The 19535-nt window shown below is 37.5% G+C and overlaps 1 protein-coding gene across 2 annotated transcripts in view; it reads right to left on the bottom strand.

Annotated features, from left to right (window-relative positions):
* The window catches only part of DEPDC1B (DEP domain containing 1B), a 100367-nt gene that overhangs the window by 30903 nt on the left and 49929 nt on the right, over window positions 1-19535 (bottom strand). For both annotated transcript variants that reach the window (XM_060007032.1, XM_060007033.1), the window contains exons 3-7: window positions 17996-18131; window positions 14213-14340; window positions 12521-12651; window positions 9716-9763; window positions 3999-4139 (exon numbers count right to left, since the gene is read on the bottom strand). In XM_060007032.1, coding sequence (XP_059863015.1) covers window positions 3999-4139; window positions 9716-9763; window positions 12521-12651; window positions 14213-14340; window positions 17996-18131 — 584 coding nt within the window. The remainder of the gene's footprint in view (window positions 1-3998; window positions 4140-9715; window positions 9764-12520; window positions 12652-14212; window positions 14341-17995; window positions 18132-19535) is intronic.

Genomic DNA, 19535 nt, shown 5'->3' with positions numbered 1-19535 from the left:
GATTTATCCCAGGGATGTAAAGATTTTTCAATATCTGCAAGTCAATCAGTGTTATACACCACATCAACGAATTGAAGAATAAAAACCATATGATCATCTCAATAGATGCAGAAGAAGCTTTTGACAAAATTCAACGCCCATTTATGATAAAAAAAAAAAACAACTCTCCAGAAAGTGGGCATAGAGGGAACATACCTCAACATAATAAAGGCTATATATGACAAACTTACAGCTAACATCATACTCAACAGTGAAAAGCTGAAAGCACTTCCTCTAAGATCATGTACAAGACAAAGATGTCCACTCTTGCCACTTTTATTCAACATAGTTTTGGAAGTCCTAGTAAAAGCAATCAGAGAAGAAAAAGAAATAAAAGGAATCCAAATTAGAAAAGAAGAAGTAAAACTGTCACTGTTTGCAGATGACATAATACTATACATAGAAAATCCTAAAGGTGCCACCAGAAAACTACTAGAGCTCATCAATGAATCTGGTAAAGTTACAGGATACAAAATTAATACACAGAAATCTGTTGCATTTCTATACACTAACTACCAATGATCAGAAAGAGAAATTAAAGAAACAATCCCATTTACCATTGCATCAAAAAGATTATAATACCTAGGAATAAACCTACCTAAGGAGACAAAAGACCTGTATTCTGGAAACTGTAAGACACTGATGAAAGAAATTGAAGATGACACAAACAGATGGAAAGATATACCATGTTCCTGGATTGGAAGAATCAATATTGTCAAAATGACTATACTATCCAAGGTAATCTACAGATTCAGTGCAATCCCTATCTAATTACAAGTGGCATTTTTCACAGAACTAGAACAAAAACTTTCACAATTTGTATGGAAAAACAAAAGACCCCCAATAGCCAAAGGAATCTTGAGAATGGAAAACGGAGCTGGAGGAATCAGGCTCCCTGACTTCAAAACTATACTACAAAGCTACAGTAACCAAGACAGTATGGTACTGGCAGAAAAACAGAAATATAGATCAATGAAACAGGATAGAAAGCCAAGAAATAAACCCACGTACCTATGGTTAATTAATCTATGACAAAGGAGGCAAGACTATACACTGGAGAAAAGACAGTCTCTTCAATAAATGGTACTGGGAAAACTGGACAGCAACATGTAAAAAAAATGAAATTAGAACATTCTTTAACACCAAACACAAAAATAAACTTAAAATGAATTAAAGACCTAAATGTAAGGCCAGATACTATTAAACTCTTGGAGGAAAACACTCTTTGACATAAATCACAGAAAGATCTTTTTTGATCCATCTCCTAGAGTAATGGAAATGAAAACAAAAACAAATGGGACCTAATTAAACTTAAAAGCTTTTGCACAGCAAAGGAAACCATAAAAACGATGAAAAGACAACCCACAGAATGAGAGAAAATATTTGCAAATGATACGACCAACAAGCAATTAATCTCCCAAATTTACAAACAGCTCATGTGGCTCAATATAAAAAAAAAAAAAAACACACACACACACAATCAAAAAATGGGCAGAAGACCTAAATGGACATTTCTCCAAAGAAGATACAGGTGGCCAAGAGGCATACGAACAGATAATCAACATCACTAATTATTAGAGAAATGCAAATCAAAACTACAATGAGATATCACCTCACACCAGTCAGAATGGCCATCATCAAAAAATCTACAAACAATAAATGCTGGAGAGGGTGTGGAGAAAAGGGAACCCTCCTACACTTTTGGTGGGAATGTAAATTGATACAGCCACTGTGGAGAACAGTATGGAGGTTCCTTAAGAAAGTAAAAATAGACCTACCTCACGATTCAACAATTCCACTCCTGGGCATATATCCAGAACAAAACATGGATCAAAAGGATACATGTGCCCCAATGTTCACTGCAGTGCTGTTTACAATAGCCAAGACATGGAAGCAACCTAAATGTCCACCAACCAACAGATGAATGGATTAAGAAGTGGTACATATGTACAAAAGAATATTACTCAGCCATCAAAGTAAATGAAATAATGTCATTTGCACCAACGTGGATGGACCTGGAGATTATCATACTAAGTGAAGTCAGACAGAGAAAGACAAATAACATATGATATCGCTTATATGTGGAATCTAAAAAAATTGATACAAATGAACTTATTACAAAACAGAAACAGACTCACAGACTTAGAGAATGAACTTATGGTTACCAGAGGGGAAGGTTGGGAGGGAGGGATAGATACAGAGTTTGGGATTGACATGTACACACTGCTATATTTAAAATAGATAACCAACAAGGATCTACTGTACAGCACAGGGAACTCTGCTCAGTACTCTGTAATAACCTAAATGGGAAAAAGAATAGATACATGTATAACTGAATCACTTTGCTGTTCACCTGAAACTAACACAACATTGTTAATCAACTATACTCCAATAAAAAATTAAAATTTTTTAAAATTGGAATTCGTTTTTTTTAAGTTCCAAGTTCTTTTGTTTCTAAATTCTACCATAAAACATTATGAAAATGGAAAATGAGAAGAAAATCTAAGAAGTGGTTTTTAATCCTGTCTTTAGAATTTGTCTTTTACCAGTCGCATAATGGCATTAAGTGGCTATAATGAGAATCTACTCAATTAGTCTTTATGCATCTTAAATAACAGCAAGTAGTCATCATTAGGCATGATATTCACAAGGACATAAGCCCCCCAATTCTCCTTGGTGGAAAACAAAATACCAAGAAGACCCAGTGGTCTCAAAGCACAGTACTAGGTCTAATCCCTTCATCTGTTCTCAATATTGGTCTCTCTGAGAACAAACTCACTCTTATGTACGTGATTTATAATTGCTCCATTTTGCTTCTTATAATGAGAAATCCTATGAAATCTTAAAATCGACGTATTGTGCTAAGAGATCAGGTACATTATTCACATATTGCTGATACGTTATTTTGTTAGGATACTATGGCTGCATCCCTACTTTCCAACAAGAAAATAAGACAGTAGAAAGGGAAGAGATGGGGAAGGAGGAATGGGAAGGCGAAGACTGCTAAGCCCACAACACTCAAAACCAAGAGGATGCTAATTCCTACAAATTTACATAACAGAGTATGATACCCACACAGTGATTTGGTCACTAAAGCAAACTTTTGGACAAGAAAACAATAATACTTATTGAACAATCACAACATCAACAGAAAAATCTGATTTCCAAGAAGAAAGGAACAATATCAGAAAAGCCTATACCAACAATATTTATTTCTTTTTCCTTTTTACCATGTTTCTTTGACAGTTTAAATTCTGAAATATAAATCTATGTGAGAAGTAGCAACAAGTTTTAGAGAACAGTAGTTACTATATTTTACATGTCACAGATAACAAATAGTCCTACAAAAACCTGTTCCTTCTATAAAAAGAAATAAGATTTCTATATGAAAATATCTCTCTCACACTTGACTATTCATGAAGTCATATCCAGAGTAGTAGATTTACTCATGAAGAGTAAATGTCAAATTTACATTCTTTACCAATAAAGTCATACTTGTTTGTACAGAAATGACATAGAACGTACTATTCCTCCCTAAGAAATAAAAACTACTGGTCCGGGGCTTCCCTGGTGGCACAGTGGTTGAGAGTCCGCCTGCTGATGCAGGGGACACGGGTTCGTGCCCCGGTCCAGGAGGATCCCACATGCCACGGAGCAGCTGGGCCCGTGAGCCATGGCCGCTGAGCCTGCGTGTCCGGAGCCTGTGCTCCGCAACGGGAGAGGCCCGCGTACTGCAAAAAAAAAAAAAAAAACTACTGGTCCTTGTTTAGGTTTCATAACAGAGCTTAACTATTTTCTTTTCCTCCTTTATAGAGCAGGACTCCAACTAGGCAAGCATCCCATCTGTTTTTATTTCAAAAAAGCTATGGAAATTGGGCTAATGGAAGTCTCAAGATAGTGAAAAATGAAATGATTCCATATCAGTAGTGAAGATATACGGTCATTATATTCCAACTTACCTAATACACTGACAAAGGCATCAAAAAGGTGAAACGTAAGCAAAGGCTCTTTCAAGTGACCATAGTAATCAGCTATAGTTTTAAAGACATCTTTTTCAAATCCTAAATACATAGGCTGCTTCAAATCCGAACAATTAGGCCCTGTTAAAAAAGGGAAAGAGAAAGAAAGAGAAACATTAATGGGGCAATCATCTCTAAGTATTAGTCTCTGTGCATAGGTGTGGTGTGTACAGATAATTAAGATCAGAAAAGTTTTCAAGAAGACTAATACTATACATTTTGCTTATATAAATATACTTTATGTCTAAATTGAAATCTATTATAAAACAATGAGGAAAATCACTGGCTTACTTCCATTTTCAAAGAAACCGACTCTTTCTTTTATGACCTTCTGAAAGGCATTTTTATTAAATGTAAACAGTGATAATTCTCTTCGAAATAGTCAATATTTCTCCTAGTCTTTTTTTGCCATGCGGAATATGGGATTTTAGTTCCCCAACCAGGGGTGGAACCCACACTCCCTGCAGCGGAAGTGCGCAGTCCTAACCACTGGACCGCCAGGGAAGTCCAGATATTTTCCTAGTCTTGACACAGCTAACCAACATAGTAATTACCTCATATATGTAATAGATAAGCTATAAAGCAATTTTTTAAAGCTTTTCATTATTTCATCATTGCTATAAAATAAAATTCAAGAATCAGAGTTGAGTGAAATAATTTCTGCCTCTAAACTATTTTAGACTAATAAGAATGTATACTCTTTTTCCTAAAGATATTCTGAAAAGGAGATTTTACATTGTGTCTTAAATTCATTCTGATTATAAAACTCTCCATTTGATCACCAACCATCAAAAGATAGTTTATAAAAAATTTAAAAAAAAATTTTAAAGCTGCTCAAACAAAGACTATGGGAGACAGGATAAAATGACCTCTAAATTCCTATTGAATTCTTTGATCTAAGAGTCTAGGTTTTATTTACCCAACAATGCTTTTGAGTGATTAGTGGCATTGAATGAATTTTTATTAAACAAAATTATAATAGAAAATAACACCAAAGCAGAAACAAACTGATGTTTCTGCTTAAAACAAGTTTAAAAATAAAAAAGATAGTTTATCAAGCAGGGTCATATTGCAAAGTAACTCTAAGAAACCTGGGACAACCTAGGAACCAAGAAGCCTGGAACAAGTGAGGCAGAGATCCCATTGTATCAGGGACCAAAGAGGAACAAGAAACTCTTAGCTCTCTACAGAGCTGGCAGCAAATGCCCCCAACAATCCATACACAGATGGCAAGATTTACATCGCCAAGTGGAGCGAAGAACTGGATCTGCCCATGCCTGAGGGAAATGGTAAGTGGTCCACGAGGAGCTGCTTGGCCAGCCTTGTCTATTTCCATCACAGTGTGGAAGAAAGGGATGCAAATGGATTGGCCAGTTCTGGGCCAGCAGAACACAAGAGTAGCAACTGTACCGGAACCGATCTCTACTCTCAGGACAGCAGGAGAAGGCAGTAAAAATTGATAGGAAATTCTTCCTACAGAATCACTGTAACTAAAGAGAAAGTATCAAACAAAAAAGAACAGTTAAGTATTGTGGGCCTTCACATTTCAAGGCCATTGGGACATTGTGGAAACAGCTTTTTGTTGGTCTCCTTTAAAATTCTCTTACCTTTTAATGTTCTAAAATTGACTAAAATAGTGAAAATTATTAAATATCTATATGTGTGGTACCTCATTAACCTAGCAGCAAACATAGCCATTTTTACTTGCTTCCTCCTGTATAATATCCCAAGTTTGGTCAGTTGAAATAGTGGGATATGTCTCAGCAAGCAATACACATTGCCTTGAATTACTCCCTCCCAGGATAATATGCAGTTCATTCTAAGCAGTTGTACCCCTTTTTGAACACTTCATCATTCTTGATAAAAATATGCAAAAACAAGCCAAAAAAAGGTTTCCCTAAAAATGCCAATGCATGGCAAGCCCTATGAGAGGAGGCCATAGTTCTAAGATCTTTTGTTTCTCTATCATGTTGAATTTCAGAATATTTTTTAATCTAGTTTTTATAAATGTTATTCCTGAAAGACTTTGGAAAAGAACTGTTTACACCCACTTTTTTTTTTTACATCTTTATTGGAGTATAATTGCTTTACAATGGTGTGTTAGTTTCTGCTCCATAACAAAGCGAATCAGCCATACATATACACGTTCCCATATCTCTTCCCTTTTGCGTCTCCCTCCCTCCCACCCTCCCCTATCCCACTCCTCCAGGCGGTGAGCTGATCTCCCTGTACTATGCGGCTGCTTCCCACTAGCTATCTACCTTACGTTTGGTAGTGTATATATGTCCATGCCTCTCTCTCACTTTGTCACAGCTTACCCTTCCCCCTCCCCATATCCTCAAGTCCATTCTCTAGTAGGTCTGTGTCTTTATTCCTGTCTTACCCCTAGGTTCTTCATGACATTTTTTTTTTCTTAAATTCCACATATATGTGTTACCATACGGTATTTGCCTTTTTTTTTTTAAACATCTTTATTGGGGTATAATTGCTTTACAATGGTGTGTTAGTTTCTGCTTTATAACAAAGTGAATCAGTTATACATATACATATGTTCCCATATCTCTTCCCTCTTGCGTCTCCCTCCCTGCCACCCTCCCTATCCCACCCTTCCAGGAGGTCACAAAGCACAGAGCTGATCTCCCTGTGCTATGCGGCTGCTTCCCACTAGCTATCTACCTTACGTTTGGTAGTGTATATATGTCCATGCCTCTCTCTCGCTTTGTCACAGCTCAGCCTTCCCCCTCCCCATATCCTCAAGTCTGTTCTCTAGTAGGTCTGTGTCTTTATTCTTGTCTTACGCCTAGGTTCTTCATGACATTTTTTTTCTTAAATTCCATATATATGTGTTAGCATACGGTATTTGTCTTTCTCTTTCTGACTTAATTTCACTCTGCATGACAGACTCTAGGTCTATCCACCTCATTACAAATAGCTCAATTTCGTTTCTTTTTATGGCTGAGTAATATTCCATTGTATATATGTGCCACATCTTCTTTATCCATTCATCTGATGATGGAAACTTAGGTTGTTTCCATCTCCGGGCTATTGTAAATAGAGCTGCAATGAACATTTTGGTACATGACTCTTTTTGAATTATGGTTTTCTCAGGATATATGCCCAGTAGTGGGATTTCTGGGTTGTATGGTAGTTCTATTTTTAGTTTTTTAAGGAACCTCCATACTGTTCTCCACAGTGGCTGTACCAATTCACATTCCCACCAACACTGCAAGAGGGTTGCCTTTTCTCCACACCCTCTCCAGCATCTATTGTTTGTAGACTTTTTGATGATGGCCATTCTGACTGGTGTGAGGTGATATCTCATTGTAGTTTTGATTTGCATTTCTCTAGTGATTAGTGATGTTGAGCATTCTTTCATGTGTTTGTTGGCAGTCTGTATATCTTCTTTGGAGAAATGTCTATTTAGGTCTTCTGCCCAGTTTTGGATTGGGTTGATTGTTTTATTGTTATTGAGCTGCATGAGCTGCTTATAAATTTTGGAGATTAATCCTTTGTCAGTTGCTTACATCCACTTTTTATTGGATTCTTGCAATCTACGTGCACAAGGAAGAAAAACAGTTAACCTGGTTTTGTATTTATTTAGCATCAGTCCCTCATTCTGTGGCCCACCATGAGGCTGGCCAACAACGAAAGCACCCAGGCCAATGGTCTGCAATAAATGCAGATGGGCCCAAAGGGAAGAGATGAGCAGTAAAACTACAGAAAAAGAGGCACAGGGCCTTCAAAATCTCATATAATCAGCCTATCCTTTCTGTTCCCTATTAGAGGACTATAATGGGAACCTAGACTCATTAAAGATAAGAAGGATAAGGAACAGACCATGACTTTGATGAGACTCAAAGTAAATTTGGGGAGGCCAATAAGAATTTGGAAAAATTAATAATTTTATAAAACTATTCAAAAGGCTGACCTCACCGTTTGGCCACCTTTTTTTCTTTGACATGTAAGCAAGCACGTTTATGGATGTGCCAACCATCTGTAAAGCACTGCACTTGATACGTGTGAGAGGTGTCCCTGTTCCCGAGAATTTCTACCTAACATAACATTAATGTGGAGAACATTACTAAGTCGATCCTCACATCTTTCCTCTCCATTGGTAATTCCAGTTATTCTAACCTTTCTGCAGAAGTTTTGTGGCATTATGTATAAATCTTGCTTGAGGGAAAATTATACTCTTCATTACATTTTGATCACCATTGAGAATTCAACATCATAACCACACCTTAATATACACTTTACTACGTATTATAGCCTAGACTTGTTATACTGGCTTCCTCTGTTCATTCCCAGTTGATCAACTTCCAAAATCCTTGGTTTTCCAAAAATTCATAAATGGGTCATTTAACCCATTTATACCTTCTATTTTGTCATTCCGGCCACAGATATAATTTAGATTAATTTACTTCAAATGACTGAGCAAGAATAAAAAGCACTCCCCCAAACTAAAAACCAAAGGACTCTACATCTCAGAGGGGTTCCAAAACATGAACCAAAAACCTATGAAAATCTTAATAGTTAAACACAGAGAACTTTGGGCTTCTCACAAACTAACGTTGCTACTTATATTTAGGATGATAGTACATAATCATTTTCTACATTTTACCACTGAGATCACCCGCAGTGAGCTGAACAGTTATTTTAGTTTCATTCTATAATCAAACAAAACTAACTTCAGTGAAATTAATAATTCAGAGCCTACTAACTCAAGAATTTATACACGTATCTCTGTACATGCTAGTCTTACCCAAAAGGGAAGAAAGAAACCACCTCTCTGAGGTGATCTTTGAGACTCAAAAGACCCTATAGAACAAATATCACCATTATCAGTCAGCTAAAATAACTAGAATTTTTCTCATTAAAATCACTTGTTTGGGTTAAGCCATTAACCATTAGAATCCCTTCTTTGGGTTAAGCCTTCTGAAAATCCCAGAAAAATAGTAGTGTTAATGAGATACCATGATAACTCATTTCTTCAGTGCCTATGATATCCAGTGAAAGAGATTTCATATGCCTATGAAAAACTTCAGAGGAGCTGCCCAGGTCCAGACCCCTCATTTTACAGCCAAATCGCTGAAACGGGCTTTTCTGTTTCTCTGCATGCATGTTCTTCTCCTTCCAAACCATGCTGAATACCAGTTAGATTAGTTTTTGAAAACATTTCTCTCCAACTTAAACCAATGCCCTATAAAAAGCCAATGGGAAACAGGATCTGCTGAGTAAACTGATGAGGTAAATATAAGGCATACTTAGGAATACATGTTTTAGGAATAAAAATTTAGGTTTTAGGAATAAAAACCTATAAACTGTTAACAGGCATTTATCTAGTACAATATTGCATTCAATATTACTAATTATTCTTTCCTGTGATGAAGCATTCAGAAGAAGCAGTATGGACCTTATCTGTAGTGTGATTATACCCACAAGAAAATGGAAGCACAAAACCCCTTTAAAAATGCTGGGTAACTCAGCCCTTTCACTGTGTCACAAATTTATCATTAAAAGCACAGTAATCCCCAAACAATTAACTGCCAGTCTCAAAGGTCTCAAATCAATGTTCAGGGCATTGAGCACAAAAATTTTCTAATTTAGGGGACGAATTTCTGTTAATTTCATAAAAATGGCAGGTACTTAGTACTTACAATTTGCCAAACACTTCATAGCTGACAGTACCCAGTGAGGAAGTTCTTCTGCAGAAAAAGGAAAATAAAAAGATGTTTTATTCAATTACATATAATTCAAGGGATTATATACACACTTGGTATCATAAGAATGATACTTGCCCAAGTAATATGAAACATACCTGCTAATCACAAATCACCTGCTTGTGTATCAGAACATTTAAAAGATAATTTTTCCTTAGCAGGGATGTTACAGCACGTGATTATATAAACCATAACTATAAATTTCTCTAAAGACAAGATGTACTTGTATAAGTTTTAGGGAAAAGAAGAAATCTGACAGTTTGTTCCAAATAAACACACTGACAAACAAAGCAATTATCCTAAGAATTTTAGAAAGAGAAGAAAAAAACATAAAAAGCAAAAGTATGAGTCATCAAATGCATTTATGAAACCAGTTCATCAGATACCTTAAAAAAAAAAAAGTTAAACTCTTTATGTCCGATGTCCAATATAAGTATCATTTTACATGTTTCAATTTTCAAAATGTTTTAAGGCAAGAAAGTTCCACTGACATATCAATATAGGTTATTAGTATTAGGACAGCCTTAAAATAATAATCAATAGCATTGCTACAAAAAAACCCAGCTGAACCATTTGGTACAGGGTCTCTTCCCCTGGCCCTGCCACAGACATCTGATGAGCGGGGCCAGCACTCATGCTTCCACTTCTCACCTTCTCCACTGTCTGTGAAACTGCAGAGACACTGGTTGGTTGACTTGCATTAGAGCTAATGAACCTGAGGCTTGTAAAGTGCTCTCTTCTTTCTGAAGAATGTACTTAATAAAATAATAGACAACTGGGCTTCCCTGGTGGCGCAGTGGTTGAGAGTCCACCTGCTGATGCAGGGGACACGGGTTCGTGCCCCGGTCTGGAAAGATCCCGCATGCCGCGGAGCGGCTGGGCCCGTGAGCCATGGCCGCTGAGCCTGCGCGTCCAGAGCCTGTGCTCCACAGCGGGAGAGAGGCCACAGCAGTGAGAGGCCCACGTACCGCAAAAAATAAGTAAATAAATAAATAAAATAAAATAAAAGACAACTGATCGGGGCTTCCCTGGTGGTGCAGTGGTTAAGAATCCACCTGCCAATGCAGGGGACACAGGTTCGAGCCCTGGTCCGGGAAGATCCCACATGCCGCAGAGCAACTAAGCCCGTGCGTCACAACTACTGAGCCTGCGCTCTAGAGCCCGCGAGCCACAACTACTGAGTCCACATGCCACAACTACTGAAGCCCACGCACCTGGAGCCCATGCTCTGCAACAAGAGAAGCCACCGCAATGAGAAGCCTGCACACCGCAACGAAGAGTAGCCCCTGCTCACCGAAACTAGAGAAAGCCGGCACGCAGCAACAAAGACCCAACACAGCCAAAAATTTAAAATTAATTAAATAAATTAAAAAAAAAAAGACAATTGATCATCCAACTGGTAGCTGAAAGTATTCATGTTTGCTGTACTCAGAGAATGTGGAAGGATTTTAGATGTACTTCAAAGGCAACAATACCCCCCTCATTCTATGTAATTTTATATGTTGATGTTAACCTGACAACTCACGAAGTCACAAATCTGTTTATTTCTGTTTCCTAATGTTCTTCATTCCTGATAGAGGGGCTTTAAAGGGGAAGTGTTTCAGGTTTCAAAGACACATTCTGCTCATGTCAGGAAACATGGCCTAGAAAAACCTCTTCCTGTCTCACTGCTCAGGCTCCTTCTAGGCCAGGTTTGTTTGCTGCCCAGGAGCCTCCAGCCCTACATTTAATAATAATTTACAAAAGCCCAAAAGTACTATACCATCTTCCCACATCCAAACGTCATTCTAGCTCCAGCTAATTCCTAGGATCAAGTGTTTGAAGTAAAAGAAGAGTCCATCCAATTCTGGTCTATCCCTTATCCAGAGGAAGAAAATTTTTAAATCAGTTTGAGGATTCTGGCTCACTACAGTTACCAGGACCTTATTTTTCCTAATCAAAAACCAGGATAGGTGGCTGCTAAATGTCTTTTTTCCCAATTTGTAAACTGGCTTGGAGGAAAAAGTATAAAAAAATTAAAGCACCTTCAACATCTGGAAAGATACCTTTATTTTATTTTATTTTATTTATTTATTTTTTTGCGGTACGCGGGCCTCTCACTGCTGCGGCCTCTCCCGTTGCGGAGCACAGGCTCCGGACGCGCAGGCTCAGCGGCCACGGCTCACGGGCCCAGCCGCTCCGCGGCATGTGGGATCCTCCCCGACCGGGGCACGAACCCGCGTCCCCTGCATCGGCAGGCGGACTCTCAACCACTGCGCCGCCAGGGAAGCCCGGAAAGCTACCTTTATTAAAAAGGAAAAAAAAATGACATAAACCAAGACTATCCCAGAAAATCTGACACAGAGACACCATAATGAAAAGGTCAGTGAGAGTTCTAAAAAAATCAGTCAGACCCCAGGACCCACGTAAAAACTGACTCAAGCTTTCTGTTAGGCATTAAACTTACTCACTTCTCAGGGATTTTCTGGGGATGATAAAGAACCACTTAATGCCCTGTGTGGCTAACACTGAACTAGCATCTGGACGGAGCTTGCTGAAGCTTTCACTCCTGGGTATTCATCTTTCTATGACATTTCCTGACTCCAAACAATTAGTTTAAAGGTCTCTGGAAGTGAGCTAAGGCTATATGTAATGAGGGGGTAAACATATGTAAGGTTTAGGGAAGGGTCAAATAGAAGCTGATGGACCTGTACAGCCAATGTACTGGGTCAACCGGGAACCAAACGGCTTTTATGCACTTACTTGACTTGTCATCAAGGATAACAACTCCCTGGTTGCTCACACTATATACGTTATGGATGATGAACTTGGAGTTGACAAGATTAACGTCTAAAACTTCTTCTAAGGAATCCAGGCCAAGGATTTTCTGTAAACTAAAAAAGATAAATAATGATTAAATTAATTAGTTACTTTTTTAAAATGATTATCTTCCCAAGAACTGGCACTGTAAAAGATCAATCTTTAGAATGTGCTGTTTTCACACATTTCACCTTTGTGGGGCAAAAAGGTTAGACATTGCATATATAAAACAAACTTAGATCATTTTGTTATTAACATAGTACTTCACTAATTTAAAAACACAACACACTGAATGTCAAGAAAATGACTTTCTAAGTAAAATATTATAATAACAAAAACTACCTTATCCAATGATGAGAAACCGCTGTGAGTACATCTTTATAAGAATTAAAAAAAAAAAACTTGCTATGACATTGTTAACTTTAATTACCTATTGTACATCAAATATCTAGGAGACCAAATTTTCCACTACATGTTTCATTAAGCTTAAGATTTCAGTGTAACTAGAAAGTTTAAAGACTTTTACATCACTAATTATTAGAGAAATACAAATCAAAACTATGAGTTACCACCTCACACTGGTCAGAATGGCTATCATCAGAAAGTCTGCAAATAATAAATGCTGGAGAGGGTGTGGAGAAAAGGGAACCCTCCTACACTGTTAGTGGGAATATAAATTGGTGCAGCCACTATGGAAAACAGTCTGGAAGTTCCTTAAAAAACTGAAAATAGAGCTACCATATATGATCCAGCAATCCTACTCCTGGGCATATATCCGGAAAAGATGAAAACTCTAATTCAAAAAGATATATGCATCCCAAGGTTCACTGCAGCACTATTTACAATAGCCCAGACATGCAAGCAACCTAAGTGTCCATCGACAGATGAATGGATAAAGATATGGTACATATACACAATGGAATATTACTCAGCCATAAGAAAGAATGAAATATTGCCATCTGCAGCAACACGGATGATGGACCTACAGATTATCATACTAAGTGAAGTGAGTGAGACAGAAAAAGACAAATATTATATGATATCACTTATCTGTGGAATCTAAAAAAATAATACAAATCAACTTATTTACAGAACAGAAATAGACTCACAGACATAGAAACAAATTTATGGTTACCAAAGGGTAAAGGGGAGGAGGAGGGATAAATTAGGAGTATGGGATTAAGAGATACACACCACTATATATAAAACAGATAAACATCAAGGATTTACTGCATAGCACATGGAACTATATTCAATATCTTGTAATAACCTATAATGGAAAAGAATCTGAAGCTGTACACCTGAAACTAACACAATATTGTAAATCAACTATAGTTAAATTTAAAAAAACAAAAATAAAAATAATTAAACATTAGGTAATTTTGGACCAGTGGCAAAAAAAAAAAAAAGAACTTTTAATGTTCTATTCTTAACTAGCATATAAATGACAATAGAAAATTCCCAGAATTCAGTTAAATTATGTTTGCTAAGCAGCACAGCTGCAAATAATGCAATCAAATTTGAGAGTTTTATACACAGTTTCAGAAAATTAAATATGCAGAGAGTAGTAGTGAAGCAAAACAGAAAAAAAAAAGAAAAATACTTAAAGTTCTCATTAATAGCAAATGCACATACTATGATAATGTCATAGTCTTCCATAACTCTTCTACATTGGCCTCTGTCAGCTGTCTGCGGTGGACAAGACGGCAAGCCGGCACCTCTCCAATAGCAATGCTGTGACGCTTGTACCACATCTCAGAATTCTAATTAGGGTGGGGGAGGAGAGTAAGAAAGAGAGAGAATAAGTATTTCAATAGACAGAGGTATGAGTTTATGAGAAATTTCTTTGATTTGGTTATTTTTAACTTGTTTTAAAATAATAATTTGAAACATTAACTTTCTTTGCATGGACTGCAGAGTAATAAAGTATGACTCAAAGATCAGGTCATATCATAAATGAATATTCAAGAATTGCAAAACAGCTATGGCAATAAGCATGACATTAGCTATTTTTCCCTGTGGGAGTTCTAACTAATCAGTGAAGTAGCAGTAAAATAAAATTTCATTAATTCAAATTAATTAACATTGAGGAGTATCTATCCAAATTCACACACTGTCCAAATTAAGTGATTGTTTAAAATAACATTAAAGTCTATTACTTTCAAGAATTCTCTGTTTTTTATAAGGAAAGATCAACTAAGTACAATGTTAGATAGCAGGCCCCAGATCTTAGGCATCTGAAGAAGGCAGGAAAAAAAAGAGCTCCACAAGGACAGCTGGAGATGGCCGGGAAGAAAAACTAAAGCCCAGAGAGGTTAAGTAATTTGCTCAAAGTCACATAGCTTTAGCGCTTCAACATTCTTAGCACCTCCCTTCTCACATTTAGGCTACTAGACAGAAATCTTAAAACTTCCTTTTGGTAATGACAGTGAGGAACTATGAACTTTTAAAGGCAAAACGTATAAGAAATCACCTACAAAGGACTTTTATAATAGTTTTTTGCAGAAGTGTCATTATAGAAAAATCTTATTAATTGGAAAAAGTGAACTGGACAGTTTTTTTTTTGATGTGGGTTTTAGTTTCGTTTTTGGAGAATTACTGAACTACAAAAGAAACTTGAAGGTCACATGGATTTGTGACTTTTTTTTTTTAAAGTATCCAAATTAGGTGTTCTCTTTTAAAGGCAGGAATATCAGTTGTTGCATTTGCCTAGCAAATTCACTTCTAAAAGTTATCTTAAAGAAATACTCAACTATTTATCTGTAAAGATACTGTTCATTGCATTGTTTACACACATACTGAAAAAGCTGAAAACATGGTACACATCTAACAGTAAAGAACTGGATAAGTAAACCATAATCCTTTATAGACATGATGCAGATATTAAAAATGATGTTGAATAACATGAAAAAATGGACACAATACACTGTTCTAAGTGAAGAATATAGGCTACCAAAACAGCACAGCACAATCTCATTTTGTTGTTAAAAACATGCGTGGAAAAAATAAAACACAACAAAAATGTTAATATTAATTCTCTCTGGATGATATTATGAGTAATTTTTTTTTCTTTTGTCTCTACCTATGAACAATTCTGTTAATAACAGCAATAGCAGTTAACAGTTTCTGAAAACCTGTGTGTCAGGCACCTTCTATACACTTTATAGATAGGAAGTCACTTGATTCTCATAATGACCTTACCCCAGGGGGGTGTTTTCATCCCACTTTCACCAAAAAGAAAACTGAGACACAGACACGGTGAATAAAACAGAGAAACAAGATCACACAGCTAGTAAATGAAGGAGTCAAGATTCAAATCCAGCAGTCTGTCTCCAGAGCTCACACTTGTCCTCTCCACATTACACTGCCCCTCAGCAAACACAACAAATCATTCTATTTGCCTCACTTCATTTTATTTTATAAAATGGCTAGGCAAGAGAGAGGATAGGACAGAACAAAAACAAAAACGAACAAGCAAAGTGGAGGCAGAGATACAAAGAGGACAAGTAAGATAGAAGAAATGAATACGAGCTCAGGTCCTATAAGAAAGGTGGACTGTTTCTCTATTGACTACTAACCTCATCAACCTAAAACCTGCATAAGGCCCAACGGGGAAACAGATCCTGCTCTGCCATTCTTCCTCTGGACAGTCCTCTTCCTCCGGACAGCCCAAGCTTTAGAGGAACTGTAGCAAGTGAGGAGCTCAAACCTCCACCACTTGATTTAGAGGGAAGTACAAGAAAAGGCAAGAGCAACATTATCAGAAATATACATACAGACGACCAGCGACATGACAAGCTGTGGGGGAAATGTTTGATGAATCTGAGACACTGGTATACCACCACTTCAGGGCTGATGAAAAATTAGAAACTGAAAACAGAAGAGAGAAGAGAGATGACACTGTCTTCTTCATTGGTGCATGAAAAGTGTGCTAATGACCAGCTGGTCTTCCTAAAGGTTCACAGAACCAAAAAGAACAAAAAAGGGAAGTTATTATATCGATGACATAAATACACATTAGTTTAATATGGGATTTTTACCTCTTTTGTATAAACAATACTGGATGACATTATAATGAAAAAACGTCTGTTGAATAACCACTCTACTGATGAGGTCATATTAGGTGTTTAAACACAAATGTTAAAAAAAATGAACCTGATTTCATGGAGCTGATATTTTAACTTTCTTAAGTACAGGAACTATCAGCTAGACCTTAATTATGTTCTCCTCATTAGTATTGAATTAAATAGTCCTCAAATACCCTTTGTGCTCACTCTTTCAGAGTAGTTCCACTTTGTTTTCTAATAATCGATCATCGTATTGAATACTTCACTAGACTATGAGCCCTTTTGGAGGAAAAACTGTATTACATACAGCTGCATCTGTAGAACCTGGCAGGATGCACGGCACACAGTAGACAATCAACCAATCTTTGCTGAATGAATGTTAATGACTTTCAAATACGACCTCTCATCTAAGTTCCAGAGCTTTTATCTCCATCTGCCTGTTAGATACTTCCATTTAATACAACCCACCTTTCTCATCAAACATATTTAAAACTACAGTCATCACTGTCCCTGACTAATCTGCAAGTTCATACGGAGTCCCCACTTCTGTCACTGGTGCCACTCTTTTTCTTGAATTATTTTTGATAAAGCCTAAGCTGCTTAATTATTCTCTCCAAACTGAGATACAATACAACCTCTGTTAAAAAAATTTTTTTCTTTCAATCACATTGCCTAAAAATGTTTACAACATATCTTTGCAAATGTATGAACTGGACATCCAGTCCTATAAGACTAGATTAACTTAAAACATTGGTGTTAGTACAATTCTTAAAAACTGTAGTATAAAATATTTGTCTGCATTTTATTTTTTAGCATTATGGCAATCTTAATAGTTTTCTACTGAGGTATTTCAAGGAAGAAGTACACCCCAAAAAAGGTAGTTTATTCTACAATGTGCTTAGGTTTCCCAAAACTAGCAGAACCTACCTTTGTTCATATTGTGTCAGGACTCACTCCACAATCTTCCATGTCCCAAACTTCACACTTTCAACTGGTAATAATTATAAAAAAGTTCAGGAAGAGAAGACAAAGAGGGAGAAGAGGAAAATTATAGAATAGAAAGGAAAAGGAAATTAGAAGGGAGTTTTAAGAGAAAACTGCTCAGTCTAAACATATGAAAACAGCTACCATATATTGTCACAGTGTCCATAGGCAAGAGTGAAAAAATGCAAAAGCCAATCTTCCTGTGTTACTAGTCTCTCAGCTATCAACGGATATGATATTGTTTTAAAGTGCTTTCAGACCACTGTTTCCAAGGGATCGAAAGAAAAACTGGACTAAGCCTGATGGTTCACAGACTATTTCTTATCTTTCCCTCTGCTAGTCCTCCAGCTTCTATAATGGCACTTACCATCACAACTGGCCTCACTGGGATATTCTCTTGTGAAGTGCCTGGTAGGGGATCATCCCATTCTGGAAATTTAATAACATCCTTTTGATATGGGGGCCTCTTTGGATATGGTCTCAGGGGTGAGGAAGGAGGAAATCTAAAAACCAAGAAGAAAATATTATTGCAGTCAGTGGGAAACACAGATATTTTAACAATAGTCCCCACTTCTTTTATCCTTGAGAGTTTATATAATTCCAAACTTCAGGTAATGAATTCGTACTTAAATCATTACACACGGCTAATAGTACCCAACAATGTATGATTTTTTAAAAGCATTCATTCGGCCACAGCTGATGAGCCTCTTGCAGGGCACGCAGACCCCACACCTTTTCCTCGTCTTCTTGGCCAGGTTGGCTGCGCCAGCTCCCCCCAAGGCAGACGAGGAGGAGGAGGAATGATTCTGCAGGCAGTCTGCCAGATTGGCAATTTGAAGCGCACTGTCTGTACGGCTGCTGAGTCTGCTGTGGGGCAGTGAAGGGCTGTCATTACGATGACTCCTGGAGCCGTGTGGCTGACAGGGTCTTGGTGCTCTAGCCAGGTGTCAGGCCTGAGCCTCTGAGGTGGGAGAGCCAAGCTCAGTACATTGGTCCACCAGAGACCTCCTGGCCCCATGTAGTATCAAACAGCGAAAGCTCTCCCAGAGATCTCCATCACAACGCTAAGACCCAGCTCCACTCAACAACCAGCAAGCTACAGTGCAGGACACCCCCTGCCATACGACTAGCAAGACAGGAACACAACCCCACCCATGAGCAGAGAGGCTGCCTAAAATCATAATAAATTCACAGGCACCCCAAAACACACCACTGGATGTGGTCCTGCCCACCAGAAAGACAAGATCCAGCTGTGTCCACAAAAACACAGGCACCAGTCTCCTCCACCAGGAAGCCTACACAACCCACTGAACCAACCTTACCCAATGGGAGCAGACACCAAAAACAACGGGAACTACGAACCTGCAGGCTACAAAAAGGAGACCCCAAACACAGTGAGTTAAGCAAAATGAGAAGACAGAGAAATACACAGATGCTCCAGATGAAGGAGCAAGGCAAAAACCCACCAGACAAAACAAATGAAGAGGAAATAGGCAGTCTACCTGAAAAAGAATTCAGAGTAATGAGAGTAAAGATGATCCAAAATCTTGGAAATATAACGGAGAAAATACAAGAAACGTTTAACAAGAACCTAGAAGAACTAAAGAGCAAACAAACAATGATGAACAACACAATAAATGAAATTAAAAATTCTCTAGAAAGAATCAACAGCAGAATAACTGAGGCAGAAGAACGGATAAGTGACCTGGAAGATAAAATAGTGGAAATAATTACCGCAGAGCAAAATAAAGAAAAAAGAATGAAAAGAATTCAGGACCATCTCAGAGACCTCTGGGACAACATTAAACGCACCAACATTCGAATTTTAGGGGTCCCAGAAGAAGAAGAGGAAAAAAAAGTGACTGAGAAAATATTTGAAGAGATTAAAATTGAAAACTTCCTTAACA

The sequence above is a fragment of the Delphinus delphis genome, chromosome 3, assembly GCF_949987515.2.
Source record: "Delphinus delphis chromosome 3, mDelDel1.2, whole genome shotgun sequence".
Lineage (NCBI taxonomy): Eukaryota > Metazoa > Chordata > Mammalia > Artiodactyla > Delphinidae > Delphinus > Delphinus delphis.
Note: the sequence above shows the minus strand (reverse complement) of the source record. Positions and strands in the feature narration are given on the sequence as shown.